Source organism: Chiloscyllium plagiosum, chromosome 18 (assembly GCF_004010195.1).
Source record: "Chiloscyllium plagiosum isolate BGI_BamShark_2017 chromosome 18, ASM401019v2, whole genome shotgun sequence".
Taxonomy (NCBI): Eukaryota; Metazoa; Chordata; class Chondrichthyes; order Orectolobiformes; family Hemiscylliidae; genus Chiloscyllium; species Chiloscyllium plagiosum.
In genome coordinates, this window is record NC_057727.1 from 33,291,874 (window position 1) to 33,315,649 (window position 23,776).

General features: G+C 39.1%; 1 protein-coding gene across 38 annotated transcripts in view; it reads left to right on the forward strand.

Annotated features, from left to right (window-relative positions):
- Positions 1–23,776, forward strand: part of slmapa (sarcolemma associated protein a) — a 256,792-nt gene that overhangs the window by 202,643 nt on the left and 30,373 nt on the right. For 26 of the 38 annotated variants that reach the window (XM_043708126.1, XM_043708125.1, XM_043708132.1 and 23 more), the window contains one exon: positions 13,366–13,428. The exons of the other annotated variants lie outside the window; for them this stretch is intronic. In XM_043708126.1, coding sequence (XP_043564061.1) covers positions 13,366–13,428 — 63 coding nt within the window. The remainder of the gene's footprint in view (positions 1–13,365; positions 13,429–23,776) is intronic. 38 annotated transcript variants of the gene reach the window in all.

The following is a 23,776-nucleotide window of genomic DNA, read 5'->3' on the forward strand; positions in this document are numbered from 1 at the left end:
GTCATTGTAATCTGAGGTAATCTTCGCTGTCCACTACACTGTCATCTGCAAACTTAACCATACTGCTATATTCCCATCCAAATCATTTATATAAATGAACAAAAGCAGTGGATCCAGCACCGATCCCTGTGGCATATCACTCGTCACAGGTCACCAGCCTGAAAAGCAACTCTCCAGCACCACTCTCTGTCTCCAACCTTCAAACCAATTCTGTATCCAAATGGCTAGTTTTCCCTGCATGCAATGTGATCTAACCAGTCTACTATGCAGAACCTTGTAGAATGCCTTTATTGAAGTCCATCTACATCATTTCCACCACTCTGTCTTCATTAGTCTTTGTCACTTCTTCAAAAGCTGTCAAGTTAGTGAGACAAAATTTCCCCCATACAAAGCCACTTTGATTATCCCTAATCAGTCCTTGTCTTTCCAAATACATGTCAATCTTGTCCCTCAGAATCCCCTTGAGCAACCTACTCACTGCTTACATCAGGCTCACAGCTCTGTGGTTCCCTGGCTTTTCCTTACCACTTTTCTTAAATAATGGCACCACTCTAGCCAACCTTCCAGTCTTCCAGCACCTCACCCGTGGCTATTGCTACAAATATTTCAGCAGAGGGCTCAGCAGTCACTTCCCTAGCTTCCCATTAAGTGCTCGGATACACCTGATCAAGTCCCAGGGTTTTATCCACCTTTTGTGTGTTTTAAGATGTCCAGCATCTATTCCTCTGCAATATGGGCACTTTTAAGATATAACTATTTGTTTCCCTAAGTTCTCTAACTTTCATATCATTCTCCACAGTAAACACTGATGTGAAATCCATGTCCTGGTTCCACACACAGGTAGCCTTTCTGATTTTTTAAAGAGGCCCTATTCACTCCCTAGTTACTGTTTTGCCCTTAAGGTTAAGGGGATCTGGGTGGTGAGGTGGATTTAGCATTACATAGAGGAAGGTGAGAGTGGGTTGAGGGCTGAATGGATGGTGGTAGAAGAGTAGGGGTGGGGTTGAAGAAGGTGGAATTCAGGATCAGGTAATCTTGCATTGATCTTGAGATCTGGGCTGATGTCTTCGTGAATGGAGTGGGCCTTTTAATCAGGCACTCCAACATTGCTCGGCTTTTTCTCCGCCTGCTGTGATTCTCTGCAGGTTTAATTCCAACTTGACCCTGACTGTATATCATGAAAATCAAGTTACTATGTGCTGCCAGTCGGGACAGGAGATCGGGTCATTATGTTAAAGGCTCCCCCTGTTTTTGATTCCCATCCAAAATGAAAATCTAGCCCCATATTTTCATTTGTGAGGAAGAATGCAATTGGAGATCTTCAATAAAGGATAGTTAGCAATAAATCATAATGGGAATTCAGACAAATATACTTTGCAAAGTTAACAACTTGGAAATTGCTACGATAGGATATGTTTGAAGAGGATATAACAGATGCATTTCAGGGAAAGCTGGATAAACGCAAGGGAACTGAGAATAGAGGATTAGCATAATCAACTTAGATTTCATAAGATGGAACAGGGTTTGAATAAAGTGCAAATTTCAGCATGGACTTACAGGTTGCATGACATGTTTCTGAGCTGCACATCCAATGTAATCTGTCATGCTCAGTCTTCAAAACTTTAGCTGACCTACCATTTATGGCCAATAGAAGAAAGGAGGGGGTTCGAGGTTTTCAGTACCGATTCTGTGAAAGCACTTTGTGATTTCATTCCGAAATGACTCTTCTGATTTTACAATTTTGCTTCCTTTTTTCTGGTATTTCAGTGCATTTTAGTTCTGAACTGTCAAATATATTTAATCTCTTTTCTCAAAGTATGGTTCCCTTCTAGCTGTGCTCTCTTCTTTTCCCAAGCCATCAATAAGAACATCAATTTCTTAACTCCTCTTTTTTAGTCTTTTTCGCCTTTTTTTCCATTAAATTTGTCCTGCTGTAAATTAATGAAGTGTACATTAAATTCTATTTCTCAGCCATCAAATTTGAGCTCAGTTTTAAAATATTGCTGCTCTTTGACTAAAATTTAAACCTAAATGTTGGGTTATCTTGAGTACATGGTGACCCCTGTGTCCACAGAAGTGTTTTCCGTAGTTTCAGTTACCGTGGTTTACTGCTGCCGGAACCTTCCAGAACCAGGGACCAGAGGGCTGCCAGGACAGACAATTTCCCACTTAAATTAATGGGTTTGTTCCTGTCCGTGGTTTTGGGCTTCCGCCATAGGACTTTAAACGTATCCCTTGTGGGTACGGGGTGGAGGGACTACTATATTTCCATCTCATAAACTTGCTAACATAAGCATTATAATAACTTAAAATAAAACCCAGAATTATGATCAAATAAGCAGACTGGATAATGTTTCCTGGATCCCATTGGTATCCAGATTAACCTTTAATGAACTGCATGTAATTTAAATAATGTATAACACCTTGATGTTGGATGTCACCTAAACAATAGCTCCCATTACATAATTGATCATAAACATAGATAGGTGCTACTTATAATTTTTCATGTAATTTATGCTATCCAGTGTATGTTTTCACATTTAACAGAATATGTTCCAACATTTTTCCTTGTTTTTCTTCCTTTTCACATGGTAATGCTTTTGCATTTGGGAATCCTTTTTAAGTACTCCTTTCTGCTTGGTGTTTGATAAACTTCAAGATTATTTTAGAACATTGTAATTCAGAGTAGAAGTGAGCTGTTAATTTTTTCTTTTTCGTTTTTGGAACGTCGGTATTGCTGCTGGCTCACATTTTATTGTCCATCCCTAGTTGTTCTTGAGAAGGCAGTGGTGAGCTGCCTCCTTCAGCTGCTAATGGCCATGTGCTGTTGGTTGACCCACAATGTCCTTCAGGACAGAATTCTAGGATTTTGACCCAGTGACAGTGAAGGATCGGCAATATGTTTCCAGGTCAGGATGGTGAGTGATTTGGAGGAGAACTTGACTACCCTTTTCCTCCTGTATCCTGTGGGTTTGGAAGGTGCTGTCTAAGGATTTTTAGTGAATTTCTGCAGTGTATCATATAGATTGTATACACTGCTGGTGGAGTGAGTGGATGTTTGTGGATGTGGTGCCAATCAAGGGACTGTTTTCTGTTGAATGGTGTCAAGTTTCTTGAATGTTGTTAAAGCTGAACTTATCCAGGCGAAATGTTGAGTATCCCATCAATTTGACTGTGCCTTGTAGGTATGGGGAGTTAGAAGGTGAATTATTTGCCACTGTATTCCTAGCCTCTGACTTCTTTTGTAGCCAGCGTGTTCATGTGGTAAGTGCAATTGAGTTTCTGGTCAGTGGAGGTCCCGAATGTCAATATTGGTGGTAATGCAATTGAACGTTAAGGTGTGATGGTTAGATTGTCTTTTTTTTGGTGATGGTCATTGCCTGGCATTTTTGTGGCATGAATGTTACTACCACTTGTCGGCCAAGCCTGGTTATTATCCAGATCTTGTTGCATTTGAACAAGGACTGCTTAAGCATCTAAGAAGGCATAAATGGTGCTGAAGATTGTGCAATCTACAGCCAACATCCCCACTTCTCACCTTATGATGGAAGGAGGATCAGGAATAACTCCTGCAGAGATGTCCTGGAGCTGAGATGATTGACCTCCAACAACCAAAATCATCATCCTTCATGCCAGGTATGACTCCAATCAGCAGAGAGTTTGCCCTTCTACCCATTGATTCCAGTTTTGCTTGGGCTCCTTGATGCCCCATTCGGTCAAATGAGGCCTTGATGTCAAGGACTGTCATTCTCTGTTAGTTTGTTTGGATAAGCATGAATAGGGATTGGAATGCAGTAATTTTTCTGAAAATCTATGACTGATCCTCTTGTCCTATGTGGGACAGTAGCCATCTTTTGTCGGATTTGAACACTCATTTCTGGGTTATTAGTTTATGCCTCTGGATTATTAGTCCAATAACCTAATCACTATGATACCTTTCCATAATTATTAATCAACACAGGGGCATAATGTTATTGGTTGTAATATTGATGTGATTATATGTATATGGTGGTTTTACAGTTGTTTTGTTTTCAATCAGTGGACAAGAGCCCAATGCTGAGCTTGTTGAATTTTGATTGTTAAATATCTAAAGTTGAGATCTTGCAACACAGATGCTAAGAATCTTTGCTTTGTATTATTGTGTATTGCTTGGCTATTCATTTTAATATTACACTTTATACATTTTCAAATGAATATCCAAGTCAATTTTTTACACAGTAACCATTGTATTACTTCATAGTGATGCTTGATTTGTTGGCCGCAGAATAAAGAACTTGAATTTACATAACAAGAGGCCTTAAAAAGTTTCATTGTCAATTAAATGATATTGTAGTGTAGTCACGACAGTAACGTAGGGAATGTGACTGCTAATTTCTCACAGTTCATTGAGAAGCAGTCAATCAAATAATATGTTTTTAGTAATGTTGCTTGGAAGATAAATATTGGCCAGGAGAAAATGTGGAGAACTGGCCTCCTCAAATTTTGAAATATGTTCTGGGATCTTTTGAAGAGATTGAGCAGCAGCACCTTCAATAATGCAGGAACTCTTTGGCTCTCTACTGAGGCACCAACCTAGATTTGTTCAAGTCTCTGAAATAGGGCTTGAAACCTCTATCTTCTAATCCAGGCAAAATTGTTAGCAATGACTTAGAATGTATGACACATCAATAATAAAATATCCTTAGCTATTTATTTATTTATTTGTTTGTTTGTCTTTAAGAAAAGCTTGGCTAGGACTGAATTCATGCCCATAAATGCATATTTCCAAATTTGGGTGAAATATTTCTGCCATTACCAATTGGCGTGTCCATTTTTCTAATTCAGTTTCACTGTCAGAGTGTGGGTACAAACTTTTGCCACTGGATAGCAGTAAGGAACAGTTTCTGATCATTTTCTAATTTTCCAGCAAATTGGTTTTTGTGCTTTTTTTCAGGTGTTCAGAATTTGATTTTTTTTTTATTATTTTATCTGATAATATCTATCAATTTTGAAACCTTCCCCATTATACAACTGCAGGTTTTGATTATTTGATTACCATTTTTTTCCAGTTTGTTATTGTCATGTAAGACTTCATAGAAACGTAGATATTTGAGCAGTAGTCATAGAGTCATAGGGATGTACAGCATGGAAACAGATCCTTCGGTCCATGCCGACCAGATATCCCAACACAATCTAGTCCCACCTGCCAGCATCCAACCCATATCCCTCCAAACCCTTCCTATTCATATACCCATCCAAATGCCTTTTAAATGTTGCAATTGTTACCAGCCTCCACCACTTCCTCTGGCAGCTCATTCCATACACGTACCACCCACTGTGTGAAAACGTTGTCCCTTTTGTCTCTTTTATAGCTTTCCCCTCTCACCCTAAACCTCTGCCCTCTAGTTCTGGACTCCCCGACCCCAGGGAAAAGACTTTGTCTATTTATCCTATCCATGTCCCTCATGATTTTGTAAACCTCTATAAGGTCACCCCTCAGCCTCCGCTCAAGGGAAAATAGCCCCAGCCTGTTCAACCTCTCCCTATAGCTCAAATCCTCCAACCCTGGCAACATCCTTGTAAATCTTTTCTGAACCCTTTCAAGTTTCACAACAGATTTCCAACAGGAAGGAGACCAGAACGGCATGCAATATTCCAAAGTGGCCGAACCAATGTCCTGTACAGCCGCAATATGACCTCCCAACTCCTGTACTCAATACTCTGACCAATAAAAGAAAGCATACCAAATGCCGCCTTCACTATTCTATCTACCTGCGACTCCACTTTCAAGGAGCTATGAACCTACACTCCAAGGTCATTTGGCTTTTTGAGCTTGCCCCACCATTCAATATGATGTGGCTAATCATCCAAATCAGTGCGCTGTTCCCATTTTCCCTCCATACCTTTTGATCCCTTTATCCCCAAGAACAATATCCAATTCTTTCTTAAAAATATTTAATGTTTGGCCTTATCCCCTTTCTGTGGTAGTGAATTCCATGGGCTCACCACACTGAGTGAAGAAATTTCTCCTCATTTCAGTTAGAAATGGTCTATCGCATCTCCTTAGAGTGTGACACCTGGTTCTGACCTCCTTGGTCATCGGAAACATCCTTTCTGCATTTATTCAGCCGAGACCTATTAGAATTTTAAAGATTTTTGTAAGATCTGGTCTAGTTCTTCTAAAGTCCAAACTTTCTCCATATGTCAGTCTGGTAAATTTGCATTGCACTCTCTCTATAGCTGGAACATCTCGGATAAGGAGACCAAAACTGCATGTAATACTCCAGGTGTCGTCTCACCAAGGCCTTGTACAATTGCAGCAAGACCCACCTTTCCCTGTACTATAATCCTTTCATCATGAAGGCCAATGTACCATTTGCTTTCTTCATGCCTGCTGCACCTGCATGCATATTTTTGGTCACTGGTGTATAAGGATAGCCTGGATTCATTGCACCTCCCTCTTTCCCAATTTGGCACCATTCAGACATCCAGGAGAAAGTGAGGACTGCAGATGCTGGAGATTAGAGTCAAAAAGTGTGGTGCTGGAAAAGCACAGCCAGTCAGGCAGCTTCCAAGGAGCAGGAGAGTTGACATTTCATGCGTAAGCACTTCATCAGGAATGTGGGTGGGGGGAGCCAAGGAGGCTGAGAGATAAATGGGAGAAGGGTTGCCTGGAGTAAGATAGCTAGGAATGTGATAGGTGGATGAAAGTGGAGGTGATAGGGATAAGTCAGGTAGACAGGTTTTCCTACTTTAGGGACCTCCAGCACATCTCATCCACTTACTGCACTTCCACCATTTGAACCCCCACCCCTTCAATTGCAACAAGGACAGAACACCCCCCGGTTCTCACCTTCCATCTCACCAGCCTCCAGATACAATGTATCATCCTCAGCCATTGTTGCCACTACAGTCATACCCCACCACCAGAGATATATATACCCCTCCACCTCTTTCAGTATCCTGCAGAGACCATTCCCTCTGTGACTCCCTCATTAGGTCCACATCACTCACCAACACACCCTCCATTCCTGGCACCTTTCCTTGCCACCACAAGAGGTGTAAAACCTGCACCCACACCTCTCCCTCACCTCCCTCCAAGGCCCCAAAGGATCCTTCCAGGTCCGGCAGAGAATTCCTTCCACCTCATCTGCGTTGTCCGTTGCTTTCAATGTGGTCCCCTCTACATTGGGGAGACAGAAAGCAACTTGCAGAACGTTTCAGGGAACATCTCCGGGACACACGCACCAATCAACCCCAACTTGCTCTGGCCGAACACTTCAACTCCCCCTCCCACTCTGCCAAGGACATGCAAGTCCTGGGCCGCCTCCTCCACCAGATTCTAACTATCATCTTCTGTCTTGGGACTCTCCAATCGCACGGGATCAATGTCAATTTCACCACTTTCCTGATCTCCCTTTTCCTCACCTTATCTCAGATCCAACCCTCCAAATCAGCACCGCCTTCTTGAACTTTCCAACCTGTCCATCTTCCTTCCAACTTATCTGCTTACCCTCCACTCCGACCTATCACCAACATCACCCCCCACCTTCATCTATCTATCGCATTCCTAGCTACCTTCCCCCCCAGCCCCACCATCCTCCCATTTATCTCTCAGCTCCATTATCCTCCCTCCACATTCCTGATGAAGAGCTAATGCTCAAAACATTGACTCTCATGCTCCTTGGATGCTGCCTGACTGGCTGTATTTTTCCAGAACCACACATTTTGACACCATTCAGGTATCTGTTTGCCTTCCTGTTTTTGCCACAAAACATCACATTTATCCACATTATATTTTTGTCTGCCATAGATTTGCCAATCATTCAACTTGTTCAAATAACTCTGAAGTATTTCTGCATCTTCCTCACTTCTGTGTTATCTGCAAACCTGAAATAAAATATTTAGTTCCCTCATTTAAATTATTGATATGTATTGTAAGTAGCTGTGATCCAAGCATTGACCCCTGTGGTACCCGAAAAATCATTGCTTGCCACTCTGAATAAGAACAGTTTATTCCTACTTTCTTTCCTGTCCGCCAATCTTTCTGTATCCATATCAGTACAATACCCCAATCCAATGTGCTTTAACTTTACCAAAGTACAGGTAGTTCTTCTACAAAGTGATGGTTGCATTCTTGTGCAACCCCTGCTCTTGGAAGCAGCGCTTAAACTGTAGGCGATGTAATCGTCTATTACAGCCAACATATGTTGTAAAAGTTCACGCTTTAGAAACGCTGTCCCCAATTCGTCAGTCTTGTTACATTGAATTCACATTAACAAAGCGTGCATTAAAGCAGAACGACTAATAATTTCTTATGTGGGACCTTATCAAAGGCATTGCCCCTAGTGTTAGAATTATTATCTTGTTGGTTGGAGGCATCAAGATAAAGCCTTTTTATGATGTTCGTATGGATCTTAAATTCCCATGGTACTGTAAAAGAAATTATTACTGTAACCTAGCAGTACTAATGGAAAGTTAACGGAAGGTTGCAATTCATAGGTTTGATCTATTATTTTAGTGAGCTTTCTGCCCCTTCACTTTCATCATTTAACAACATTTAAACCAGTTCTTTAGCTGAGTTTTTACTCGTTCTTTTGCCATCTAAACATTTGAAAGACAGTTCATATTTCCTGTGAATCAAAGAATATCCTTGAATTTCAAGCCATCTGTAAATTATAATGCTTCTCGTGACCAATAAACCATGCATACTCCTGTAAAGATCATTTAATCAAGTAGAAGCTGCTCATTGTTTTCCAAATGTCTGCAATAGATCATCAAATAACTTGGAAAATATGGACTAAATTTTGTTCTTTTATCTAGTCTCCAATCAGTAGGCTCAGAGGGAGGCACTATCCCTGCTTTGACTGTATACAGGACCCAAGGTTGTATCTTATCTTGCATCAGGTGGGCAACTGATCGCAACTGCCTTCCTGAAAGCTGCTGGCCAAATTTGAGGACTGGCAGATTAGAAGTTTCAGCAGTGCCACTGAAAGTGGTGGCCCCTGCTGAGATTACGTCTGGAAGCAAAGCACGCCATAGAAGGACTGCACTTTCCCATCTAAGTGAATGCCCTCGCCATCCCAGGAGCAAATTAGGAAATTTTGATCCCTATTGCCATGACATCATCCCATAATACGTTCAGGAACCCCACCTCTCAAAGAGCCTACCATGAGGCCATCAGGATTGAAATGCCCGCAATCCTTTCAAGGAAGGCACCTTTTAATGGCCAAATTGGCAACTTTGACATCAAAGTGGAAACTGGTAAAGTTGGTAGACTGGCAGAGAAATGACTTGCACTACTTTTCCTGCCCTGTCTTCCCTTGCCCCCTCAGCCTGTCCCCAGAGGACTGATCAAATTCAGCCCAGTATATATGGCTCAGAACTATGTGAACCATCTACTAAATTCACTGCAGAAATTCACCAAGGTTCCTTAGATAGCACTTTCCAAACCTATGACCACTACCATCTAAAAGGACAAGGGCAGCAGAAACATGGGAATACTGCCACTTGCCAATTCATCTCCAAACCACTCACCATCTTGATTTCTACATATCGATCTGAGTATCACTGGGTCAAAATCCTGGAACTCATTCCTCAGCTGCATTGTGGGTGTATCAACAGCAAATGAACTGCAGCAGTTCATGAAGGATACTCCATAATTGCCTTCTCGAGGACAATTATGGATGGGCAGTAAATGCAAGCGCGAATGAATCAGATTAATGATCATGAGCAAAACCATAACAGTTTTCCCCAGATCTTATTTCTTCTATCATTAAAATATACTTCACATTACTCATTCTAAAATGGACATGACAAACTCTTTGTGATAATAATACTTAATTTAAACTGCCATCAGTCATATCAAATCTGTTAACAAAAAGGTTAGGTATTCAAAGTGTTTCTGTTAGCCCCCATTGTCACAAGATTGTTGAAACAAAAAAGCAATGAAAAGTCAGATACAGATGACATTTATGCCCTCATGTGGATTTTAGAATTTGAACTGAGACACCCAAGTAATCCACAAACGCAATTCATCATAAGAATATTTTTCAAAACAAAGCACAACAATGATTCATTCTTTGGTTGAAAGGAAGCATTGTATCCCAAAAACCTACTGTTCACTATTTCACTTCTGCTAATAACTTTAGTTGTAGTACCCAGTATTGGAATGGAACAGAATTGTTACAAGAATCTGGTTGGAAAAAGCATAAACAATGTGTTTGCAGTAGACATTAATGGATAGCCAGAACGGAGGTGGGGAGGTCAAGAAAGGGACTGGGGAAATCAGTATTCAAATGTGTGAAATTTCAAGAAGGGTGCAATTTAGAATCAAAGTTGACAATATTTGCCAATTCTAGCCAAGAGTAAGAAGCAACGTTGACACACTCATCAATGTATTGGAAAAAAGAGGTCTAGGAAAACACTCTGAGGACCTGTTTTTAGCTTGTAAATTGTTCAGGCATGTAGTCATGCAAAGCTATGTTGAGCATTTAAAATTATTTTGCTATTATTGGCTTTTTGAATCGAGTATATAAATGCATTCACGCAAACAATTAATCATAAAGTATTTTTAACATGAATATTGCAGTTGATAAAGCACACAATATATGACTTGTTATTCAAAATAATATTGAGATCATGCAAGTTTAGTTTGGGAAGTCAGCAGGAAAGAGAAGAAGCAGTAATAATTCTAAAAAGTTTTCTCCAATTTGTGGCACGGAGGGAACATTTTATGTGAGACTGTGCAGTAAAAATAATTGACTGACTATTATGCACCTCTCAAAACACCGACTATTCAGTTTCTTTACAATATCATACCAGAACACACCATCATTTAAGTAAACCCAATCTTCCTTCGCAGGGGGAGTAGGTAAATTGCTGAACTTGTGTGAAGTTGCATTATTATTTGGCAGTTTCTTATTATCCAGTAATCATTTCATATTTTTGAGTTTTTAAAATAATTTTTAAACGCTAATTTTTGAAATCTGTTTGCAATAAATTAGTTGTAAATTTTAAGCATACATTGTTACACAAATGGTTAGTCACTTTTCAAGTTATTAATTGTTATTAGTATATTTCAAATTATTATTATTATTATTAGGCTAATTCAAATGGTTTTATTGTTCAAATTAGATGCTGTTTATCTTCTTTTGCCTTCACTGGAAAAAGAAATTAAGATCATTCTTCTATGGTCTGCTACTTCAATGTAAAACCTGTCCCACCTTAAAATGATGACCTCTAGTTTTGAACTCCCCTATCCTAGGGAAAAGACTTTTGCCATTAACCTTATCTATGCTCCTCATAATTTTAAAACCTCTATAAGGCCACCCTTCAACCTCCTACCCCTTCACATCCAGTGAAAAAAGTCCCACCCTATCCAGCTTCTCCCTATAACTCAAACTTTCTATTCCCAGACATATGCTGGTGAGTCTTTTCAGAGCATTTTCTAGCTTTATAATATCCTTCCTGTAACAGGACAAACAAAATTGGACATAGTACTCTAGAAGAAGCCTCACCAACATCCTGTGCAACCTCAACTTAACATCCCAGTTCCTAAAGAGCTGAGTGATGAAGGCAAGTGTGTTAAATACCGCCTTAAGCATCCTGTCTACCGATGATGGAAACTTCAACGAATTAGGACCTGAACCTGAACCTTAACCCCTGGGTCTCTCTATTCGACAACACTACCCAAGGCCCTACCATTAATTGTATAAGTCTTTGTTTGTTTTATCAAAATGCAATACCTCGCATTTACCCAAATTAAACTAAATCTGCCACTACCCAACCCATTGACCCAATCGATCAAGATCTCTTTGTAATCTTGGATAACCTCCTTGACTGTTTCCTATACCTCCAATTTTGGTATCATCTGCACATGTACTAACTATGCCTTCTATATGCTGATCTAGATCACTTGTCAGCAAGTTTTGAGAAGATTGTATCAATTGTATAAATAACAAACAAAAGCAGACCCAACCACTGTTCTCTATGGAACACCACCAGTAACAGGCCTCCAGACCGAAAAAAAACCCTCTACCACCACTTTCTGCCTCCTGCTGTTCAGCCAATTTTATATCCAATTGGCAAGCTCATTCTGAATCCCATTTGATCTGACTTTACTAATCAGTCTACCATGTGGAACCTTGTCAAATGTTTTTCCAAAGTCAAAGTGATCAACATCCACTACTTTGCCCTCATCAATCGTTTTGGTTAATTCTTTAAAAAAAACACAATCTTTATGAGACATGGTTTTCCTCACATGGTGGCTATCCCTAATCAGGAATGCCTCTCTAAATGCATATAAATCCTATCTTTCAGAATCACCTCCAACAACTTCCCCATACCCCCAAAGTCAGACTCACAGGCCTTTAATTCCAAGGCTTCTCCTTACATCCCTCTTTAAACATCAGCCACTATCTAGTCATCTGGAACCTCACCCATAGTTAGAGATGACACTCTTAATTATTCAGAATTGGTATTTGTATTTACTCTGAGAAGCCCTAATAAATTGCAAAGCAAATGCAGATTTACATGTAAAATGAAAGCCATGCTTCAAAAATGACCTGTACCTAATAAAGCAACGTCAATGCTGTGTTCACTGTTAACTCTAGATGGGGACTATATTCATTCTCTCCTTCTTCAAAAATAGGACTGGTAGTGCATGTATTAATATCTTAAATTGCTGTAGCCAAAGCATATTCATGTGTGTCTATATGTGCTTTCTTTTGTCTTGGACTGTCACAGAATACACAGCATTAACAGTCTTGTTCTGAAACACTTGAGCTATTGCAAAAAGTGGTGGTTGGTAACTGTAACAATCCTTTTTTTTTGCCTTTCTTTAAACTATCAAACATATTTAACTTTTGGTGATCCACAATTGAACAGAAAACCATTTCAAAGAAGCAGCACTAATATCAATCCCAACAAATTGAAATTAAAAATGATTAAATATGAAGCCCTGCATCAAAATTAGGGTACAATAATACTTCAGATAAGTGCCAGTCACAGTACTTTTCCATAATTGGATATATGGCAAATGCCTTAGGAGTTACGTTTAGCTACAAGGAGCAAAATGTATGAACTATTTGGGTCATATTCTTTGTATGTAATTGGTGAAGTAGTTTGCAATTGGAGAAGATTCTTCTGGCTTCAAACTATTATTATTTATCTTGGGGAATTTAATTTAAATTTGAAATTCTAAATTCTGCACACATTCCCAGTTTTAAAAACAGGTATGAGCCAGCACTTAAAGAGATAAGGCTTTCATGTTGGCTTCTGTGTCATTCTCACGCAGCCTTTCTTGCTTTTCTGTGTTCTATGTTTGCTGGCTTCTGTTTCATCTGCAATGTTCTTCTGCCTGTCTTCTGCTTCACCCCACCGCAGACCTCTTGGCAGAGGCGAGAGCTTCCAGCAGAAAACATGAAAGTGAGCTGGATCATCTCAAGTGTAAGTATAGGGTGTATTTATTAATTAGCTGGCACAGTACAAGCCTCCATGAGGTGGCAGTGGTTGATGGTAATTTTATGATTTTATCTTTCTCTCAGTTCTTTACTTTTAAAAGTTCTGAACTGATATGGAAAATGTACAAAGTTTCTGATGAATTATTAGAAATCTGAGTGTATACATATTCTGTTGTTACATACTTTCTAAACTTCCATTTTTCCAGGTTAATTTTGATATTAAAACTCTGCAAAGAGCCTCTCGGTTTATTATGACACAAAATGAAGATTACATTTTGATTTTCCACAGTCACTACTTATATTGGTTATGTACGGAGGTTGCACTATCTTGTCAACAATCCATTTAAAACATTTATCTGATATGAGATGGTAACTTTAATAAGGCAATTGTGATTGTTCAGATTGGTGTCAGCAAAATTCATCTAAGGGCCAGCGCCATTAAATGTTATAGTATAGGTTGGCCATTTAGCCCATCATTATCTATGCTTGCTCTTTTCTAAAGCAATCTGAAACTAAATATGGCTGTATATTTTTATCTGCAAATAGTCATTTAATTTTACCTTAAAAGACAGAATACTTATTCCTGATGGCAAAAGTCTTTCCACAATGAAACATTTCTTATTCCAACAGTTGTCATTAATCTTGGTGGCTATTTCAAATTGATGCCCCCCCCCCCCCCCCCCCCCTTGGTCACTTTTGTTGCTTGCACGTCTTAGTCTGCTGAATCTGATTTTTCCACTGTCTGGATGTAGCAACGACTTGTCAGCTTAACTTTTTGGTTCGAGATAAGAAGGTTGATGGGCAATATTCTCAATATGCCACCAATTAAAGCCTTCTAGGGGCAGATGGTGTATGCTGAAAGTCATACCCTTGTGCTTGCCTCCCATGCAACCAAATAAACTCCTCCCTGCTGACTGATGCGGCGATCCATGGCTGTGCACCCTTGCGCTCCAGCAACATCTTAAGCTCCCTGAAGCTGCCAGACTTTAATTGGCCAACAAACGTCAGAATTTAAGTGGTGAGGCTACTGCTGGGCAGTTCCTGAGCAGCACTTAAGTCCTAATAAGTGCTTGCTCTGGTGAACCTTCTACTTTTGGAGTGGGGAGTCAATTGCACCTGAAGTGGCTCACTTGTACACTTGCTGAACAGAGCACTAAATCTTGGTCTTCAATTTGTTTTATAGGGGATACAAAAGGTGAAGCTCTGCCCATTCTGATATATAACTGTCACTGGATGGAGTATGGGAATATTGTGGCAGAATGTCTGGGATTTTTGACCGTTTCAATCAGGGAACTACAGTTGAAGATGGTGGTGTTGGGACACCGTCTTCTGATGAAGACGCAAGTGTCTTATTTGCCTTTAATTATTAGTTAATTTAACCTGTATGTAATTACTAAGGTGGTGTAGGCTACCTTCTGTAATCTAAGACGAAAGCCTGTAAAACTGAGACTTAATAATGACTACAGACTACCAAACAGCCCCTTTGGTTAGCATTGAAAAGAGGATTGTTGGAAGCTCTCTACCACATTGGTGGTTGATACCCAGGCATAATATAGCATTATTTCAGTGGGTTTGATCCATAGCATGAGGAGAAGGAATTCAAACAAATCAGAAGAGAAAGAAAGAAGAGAAATTTTCAACCTAAAAGCGAATTATCACTTTAAATCATTGCCATTTTAAGAAAGGAGAACCAACTCATTTGGCTTCTGAATTAGTTTAAACAGAAGCAGCAGACAGTACTTCCTGCTGGAAGTTTTACCTACAAAGCTGAACTGGAGCTGTAAGAAAGCTGTTCTAAAGCTTTTTTTTAAATCAGCCAGACCAAAAAAGTGGCATCGAAAAAACCAGTTTGAAGTGGAGACAGTAAAATTGAATTGAATTTATTGTCACGTGTACTGAGGCACAGTGAAAAGCTTTGTCTTGAGCAATACAGGCAGATCACAGAGTTAACTAGCATAGATAAGTAAATAAATGGTAAACAGCAGCAAAATCAAATACACAGGAACAGACGAATGTTAAGAGTTTGTGAGTCCATTCAGTGTTCTAACAAAAGTAGGTTAGAAACTGTTTCAAAACCAACTGGTGCGTGTGTTCAGGCTTCTGGGCCTTCTCCCCAGTGGTAAAGGTTGTAGAAAAAACATTGCCAGGGTGTGATGGACCTTTGAGAATGCTCGCAGCCTTTCCTTGACAGCAGGCCTGGTAGATGGATTCTATAGATGGGAGGTTGGCCTTTGTGATTGTCCGGTCTGAGTTCGCCACTTTCTGTAACCGTCTCCAATCTTGAATGGTACAGTTGCTACACCAGGTAGTGATACATCCAGACTGAATGCTGTCGATGGCACACCTATAAAAGTTGGCAAGGGTATTCACCATCATGCCAAATTTCCTCAGCTGCAGGAGGAACAAGATAGGTTGTTGGGCTTTTGTAACCAATGCATCCACATGAAGAGTCCAGTTCATGTTGTTGATGACCACTCCCACGAGCTTGACACTCTCTCCACTTGTTCCACCTCTGAGCTGGGCATGAGTAACATCCCGCTGAAAGTCAATAATGAGTGCCTTGGTTTTGCTGACATTGAGAGTTAGGTTGTTCTCAGTGCACCATTTTTCCAGGTCTTCCACCTCCCGTCTGTAGTCTGTTTCATCACCATCTGAGATTCGACTGACTATGGTGGCATTAGTCTGGTATTTGACTAAGCAGTCAAGGGTATACAGTGAGTACAGTAGGGGGCTGAGTACATACCTCAGGGATGCTCCAGTGTTGAGTGTTTGGGATGATGAAATATTGTCCCCAGTCTTCACTGATTGTGGCCTGTGGGTCAGGAAACTGAGCATCCAGTTGCAGGGAATGGGGTTTAGTAATCAGTCTCGAGGGATAATGGTGTTGAAGGTTGAACTGTAGTCAATGAGTAGGATCCTTATGTAGCTGTTCTTGGTGTCAAGATGTTCTAGGGAGGAGTGAAGGGCAAGTGATATGGCATCTGACGTGGATCAGTTGGTCCAATAGGCAAATTGGATTGGGTCAAGAGTAGTGGGGAGGCTGGAGTTGATTAATGCCTTGACCAGCCTTTCAAAGCACTTCATAACTACCAAAGTTAGGGCCATTAGGTGGTAGTAATTGAGTCACGCTGCATGAGCCTCTTTAGGCAAAGGGATGGTGTTGGCCCTCTTGAAACCAGCAGAGAGACATTGAAGATGTCTGAGAAAACCTCTGCCTGTTGATTTGCGCATGCTCTGAGTCCACAGCCTGGTACTCCATCTGGTCCCATTGCTTTCCTTGGATTCGCACAAAGGAAAACTGATCTGACCTCTGATGCAGTGACTGTTGGGATAGGTTCATCAGGACTTGTCAAAATAGATCTTACCTCTATGCCGAAATTCTGCTCAAGGCGAGCATAGAAAGCATTGAGACAATCTGGGAGGGATGTTTCGTCGCCTGCTACTTTGGAATGACAGCAGCAAAACTAAACTGGGAATCAGCAAGAAACGATTGGATCTTGGGCTCTGGCAACAAGTTAAGTCATTAAGAGAGAAAAGGTAAATATCTTAGTTGCACTACACATTTTAGGCTGGCAATTCTGGAAAATCTATAAAATAATGCCAACCATTAAAACATGAATTGTTGCAGCTGCAGACAAACATCATAGAGCCAGAGAAGAAATCTAGCTTAAAAACAAAGCCATGTTTAAAAATTTTCAAAGCCACTGATCTGAGCAAGTCCATTGCATACGAAAATACACTTTACAAGCAATTTAGAGATTAGAAAAAGTCTTAACGAAAAATTTGAAGTTTTTTAGCATAAAAAGTCCGAATCACTATTTTGTAGGGGGGAAGTAATGCAAATGAATCAGTGAAGAAGGAAAAATGGCATGAAGCCTCCATTTATTTTACGTTAAAGAGAAATCAGGGTTATTTCTCTGGCAGATTAAGAAAATTGGGATTTAAAACTTTGAAGTTGCTGAAAACTAGTCTAACAGCTTTTTCTTTCAACAATATTGCTACTGGACAGAATTTGGAAACTAAGTAATAACTTCAAGAACGGACATTAAAACAGTATCAATTTAAAAAGCAAGAAGCTTTAAGAAGACAAGATATAGTAAGAGTAGAAACTTTAATAAACATGAATTTGTAACATTTGCAAGGTAACATCTTAAAAAAACATCTTTTTTAGAAGTGTGGAAATAGTAAATCACAACAACTATTAAATACAAATTAAACCTTTGAGAATAATTTGAGAGAGATCAATGGTTATCAAGAATTAGCTACAGATTGGAAAATAAATATAAATCTTTGAAGATTTTAACATGTTTATAGCAACTTAGTTTGGAAGTTTTCTGAATGCAAAGACGACCTTGCAGAACTTCAAGTTTAAACAATATTAAAATTATACAGATTTTAAATACTTTCACAGGAGTAAGTTTAATCAACACATTAAGAAGAAATGGGAAAAGACAACACTTCCAAGCAGACTCAAGATCAGAAACACTCCTTATAGAGAGAAGCAATCTGAGGTGTTGAATTGCTTCAAGGTTAATCACATAATTTAATATAATGCTATTTGCAGTTGATCCATTAGCGTGTTCTTGCTGCAATCACCAAAAAATGAAAGAAGACAGATCCCTTCAATGATTTTGTAAAAGTCCTTCATAGTTAGTCTAATTTAAGAACAAGTCGAATTCTTTGACAGGCAAGATTCAACAGAAGAATCCAACTTCCAGGTGAATCTGGAGACAGTTAAACAAATATTAGCTTTACAAACAGATTTGATAAGAGACAGAATTGTTCTTGGTATTTCTGATCCATCTTTATTGACTTTTGATCGTCCAAGAAAAATGTAATTTTAGAAAATGCTACCTAAATTATCTTTGAAACAGAGACCAGGAAAAATCATTGGCAAGTTCTACAAAAACAAAACCTTATCTCCGAAGATCTAACAGGGCCTATCCATTTTATAAACATAGAAGAATACAGCGCAGTACAGGCCCTTTGGCCCTCGATGTTGCGCCGATCCAAGCCCACCTAACCTATACTAACCCACTATCCTCCATATACCTATCCAATGCCCGCTTAAATGCCCATAAAGAGGGAGAGTCCACCACTGCTAACCTTACAGCCTGTTTTATACTGTATTTCAATGTCCTTCCTACCGAAGTGCATCACCTCACCATACGCGGGAAAAGGTTCACACTGTCAACCCTATCTAACCCCCTAATCATCTTGTAAACCCCCTAATCATCTTGTACAAGTGAGATATCGGCCAAATCTTATGTGTATGGTGTAAAAGTTAAACTACTTTCTCTGTCACAGTCATTGAGAAATCAAAGGTTCCCCAGATAGAGTAATAGACTAATGTCAACAACAATGTCAACAATCAATCAGGTTCTCAGCAAAAGATGTGTTGCAACAAAGGATTGTCCAGATGAGAAATAACGAAAAAATTAGCATCAAGGGCACCATGTTCAAGTTATGACCAAGTCTAAAACAAACACATTCTAGAAGAATTGTCAAGCCAACAGTTCACTGAGAGTTGTGAACTTAGATGTAATGGCTTGGGTTGGAGAAAAGTGGTAGAGGTAAATGTAATATAGTCGTTTAAGCCTTTGCAAAAATTAAGTGGGAACGGCTTGACGAACAGATGTTGAATAAGGTAATGAACCTGAAGTGGTTCATCTGAGCTAAGCTGAAGCTCTGCCAGCTCTGATTTATATCCTAGCCACTAGGTGGAGCTTCGAGCAGGCTTTTTAGCAGTTACAATCAAGCAGCTACACTACAATTGGAGCAAGTTGGGAGTAGTATCTTCATAAAGATGCAAATATCTTATCTACTCCTACATATTAATAGTTAATATTCTTTGTTAATGTAATCTATATATAGTTATTAAGATGTAATAAATTATCCTGTTACCTAAGAGAAGAGCCTCTTCTGGTGAGAGGTATTCATAGTCCATCCTCTGCCACAACCTACTGAACAGCCCCTTAGACTAACATAAAAAGGGTTGATGTCAGTAATCTACTCCAACCACAAATGGTTGGTATCCAGGCAACATACCATATTGTAGCAAGATTATTTCCCAAGCTCATTTTACCCTGGACATTCAAAACTGATTCATCACAAACACCAGTCCTCTTGGATAAGTTCAGCCTTGATCACAGAAGTTTCAGGACAGTATGCTAATTTACTGTGCTTCCTTCTGCCAGTGTGTTTGCATTTCTCACCTCTTTTCTAGCTCCTTGTGAATCACAAACCATAACCCATAATAGGCTGTATAGGTAATCTGCTTGAGGGCCTTTGTGCCGTCCTTGTGGTGTGATAATCCACATTGATTTAATTTCTCTTTCACCTTTTGATGTGAATTACCCTGAAACTATAGTAACTTGCATTGGAGTACCAATGAACAACATAAAGGCAATCATTTTATTAAATATCTATCATGTTTACCCCATGAAATTAGATGATTGAAACCATAGTTTTCTTTTCTAAGTAATCTTGAAATTAAGCATCTATCAACCTTCTATTAAACTTTGTGAATTGCTGTTAGTTAAGATTCTATTCATTGCTCCATCATTAGCAGTGAAGTGTAAGCTTCCTTCCAAACCTGATCATGTCTAAAATTGTTACAAGTATGTCTATATAGCAACCTAAATCCTATTTCCTCAAAGTAAATCTACTTTTTGCGGTGTAAAGTGCAATAATGTCATAAGATTGCAAGGAACTTATAGAGAAAGTGAAATACTGATCTGTACTTAAAATTGTTCAATTTACTGCATGTACTTAATAATTAAGGATAGATCACATGGAATGAATATAGTTGGCACGTGTCTTTTTATTTTGGAAATATTTTTGAAATTGGAAAATAATTGTTCTGAAAACTAAGGATTAAATGATGACGGATTTCTGGAATTTTTCAAAGCATGTAACCTGACAATGATTTTAAATACTATTTTCACAACTGCTGGTTCAAGCAGTGATAGATGGTTTGCAAATGGCACCAAAGGCTGTACAGAAATGGAGATGCAACAAGTAGCTGTTAGGTCTGTGGACTATTGACCAGCTATCGATGACATAGGCCTTCAGCCTACCAACAACTATGTGATTTATTCCAAGATGGCTGAAATGCTTTGGGCAAAGAACAAGATAGGAAGAGGCCTTTCACAGGCTCAGGAGTTGTCTATCTTTTCTGCAGTAAAAAATACTTTAAGCCTAAAGGAAACTGTTCTATTTTCTTTCAGTTGCTATAGGCTTTAACTTTTAATTAATGTCAGAAAACCTTCTCAAACATATGAATCAGTCATTTTTTTGCCTCCTGCAAACAAGTAAAAGCATCATCTCAGTAAATCCTGTGAACAGGAACCATTGAATTACTTTTCCAGTCTTTGCCTGTCCTCATCATACTCAGTCTTTTGTCCAATCTGTGTCTGTCCATAAATCTGTATGCATAAGGGAATTAGAATTTTAACCAATAAAGTTATATACCAATATTTCATAATTGTTCGCCTGTGGCTAGTGTCTTTTTAACTATTAAATAGCAATTATTGTTAAATGCAAAAACCTGATCCAGTTTTTTTTATCATCATGGGCCTAAAAGTCCGGTAAATTGGGAATTCTAATACTTGTTAAAATCTTTAACCACTGTGATGATTTGAAGAATAACAGGGCTTGATTTCCAGAGCATTACCCTAGTGAAGTGTAACAGGAGCAATGGATCAAACAAGATTCTCAAAATGTGATATAGAATGATTGATAGTAAGATGAAAAAAAACTAGTTGATCCCAGTAAGATACTTTGGACAATGGATTGATAATTTACTACACCTATATTTAGTTTTCAGTTAGTAATCTCTTTTATCACTGGAACTGAATATATGCTGAAATCACTTATCTCAGTTGATCTTTGATTAAGGATAACATATAAGGATAACCCTTTGCAATGGTTCATGTCTTAATGTAATCTGATCTGACTTTAACCTCAAGTCAGCAGTTAGAGTTTGTGTCATAGGAATAAATGGATTTCTTAGAAAATTAAAACCTGGATTTTTTTTTCAGTATAACTGTACACTGAGGTTAACTTCTTTGTAACATACTTTGGATAATTAACTTCCATTGGAATTGAAATGATTGGCCCTTCATCATGAGATTATATCAGATGAGGTTGACCACATCTAAAATTTCTTATGTTTTTTTTAATCTGTTAAACTGTACTCAACAAAATACCTTTGGTTTCTAAAATTTCAATGATAAAATTCCAAAGAGTTAGCAGTGTAATCTGAGTTTCTATATATAGATGTTTTCTTCCAACCTGTTCAGAGATGTTATTACATATCTCTGGAGCAGGTGGGACTTGGACCCCAGTGTCCTGACGCGCCTTCCTGACCTTCAAATTATATTCTTAAACTTGCATTCATGTCTTTAACTTTGACATTAAAATCACTGGTGATTGCTTTCTTATGCTGAAATTAATGTGATCAAACAATGGCTAAGTAACTACTTTTGTAAGATTTCAGAGATTGATAAGTGAAATGAATGCAAAATAACATTTGTTCACTAACATCAAAGAGGCTGATATTTCAGGATGGAGATACCAAAATACTTGTGTCACACTATACACTAAAACTAAGAAAGTGTTTAACTGGGGTTCAGGCTATTATAGAGGGAAACAAATGTGGTGGAAACTGTTGTAATGAACACAGTTTCAATCACGTGAGGGAACTATTTTCATCCCTAATTTGTTGTGGTACAGGCCTGAGTTATGTACTTCTGCAAAGGCAATGCAGTCCCAATTACATATCACTACACATTAATGTCATTACAATTGGCCCACTGTTTGACGTGGTTGATATGACAAAGACAATTTTAAAAAAGCACAAAGGAAATGTTCATTCACTATTTGATAAAATGTTTAGGATGCACTACAGTTATTCAGTTGGATATCAGTACAGTTATTCAGTTGGATTACAGTACACAACCTGTGAGAAATGGAAGTTTTTGTCTCACTCAAACTGTGAAGAGCTGAATGAATGCAGCTGTCTAGCCAATTTCATCTTAGGTCATCTTCATCACTATATCCGATAAATGTAACCAGCAATTACAGATGATGTCACTGGCTGTAAGCCTAAAGGCAGAGGGGTTGCTGGAAGGATTTAAGGATAGGTCGTCACAGTTTGGCATGGTGATAAAAATTACTTAAACCTTTTCAGTGTAGTTAGTGTGCTTATTATAGTTTAAAAAGTACAGGTAGGTTCTATAATGTGATGGTTATGTTTTGTGCAACCCCACATTACAGAAAAATCATGCTTTAGAAACAGCGCTTTAAGTGTTGGTGATGTAATTGTGTTACAAGCAACATACATTTTAAAACTTGGTGCTTTAAAAACAGTGCCCCCAGTTCGTCAATTGCGTTACAGCGAACTCACGTTGATGAAACACACATTATAGCAGAACGGCCTGTACTATTGTATTTGACACCTTTGGTCATGCAAATTGTTGTCTTCAGGGTTTCTGAACTTGAGCAGCAGCAGCAGCTTCATTACAATGGAGTATCCATGAAGTTGAGAGTTTGTGCCTAACATGTTTCTCCTCCTCGGGTAATTCCCCAGGACTGAGATTGACTTTATTTCCACTCCAGTGTTGTGTGTCCTGAGAGACTGATGGTCAATTGCTGAATCCAGACCACCTACCACAAGTGAGGAGGAATGGGGTTGGGTGGGATGTTTGGACTCTTGTACACTTCTTTTACTGTTTCATTTGACCTCCACTTAGGCATGCCAGACTTGTATAAAATTGTTGGCACTTTCAAGATCGCTTCTTGTCTTGATTGGGAAATTTTGAGGTATGGATTCCCAGAGGTCAATAGGAAGATTGCATTTCATTTCAGTAGACACTCAGCAGGCCTGACAACTTCGTAGAGAAGGAGAGAACCTGAAAAAATGATGTTTCATCAGAACTGTTCTGATGAGGGCATTTAATGGTCAACCATATTGCTTGTAGGTATGGAGACCCATATAAGCCATACTGTGTAAGGAAAGCAGGTTTCCTTGCTGGAATGGCGTTAATGAGTCAGATGGGTTTTAATGACAGCTGATGGTCACCATTGCTATGATTAGAGTCAAGTTTTCCCAGAGAAGGCAATAAGGTCTATCTCCTTATTAAAGACCCCATATTTTCATTCCCTGAGGTGTAGCCATGATGGGGTCAGGCCAATTGTAAGGAGGTTATGAAGGCTGTTTTTCCCCCTCTTGGGACTGAGCTCCTCCCATTGTCTGTGACACCCTAAGAGGCTGTGACCCATATTTATGTAAAAGGGCTTGGCTCCTATAAAATTGTGGGATGTTGGAGCTC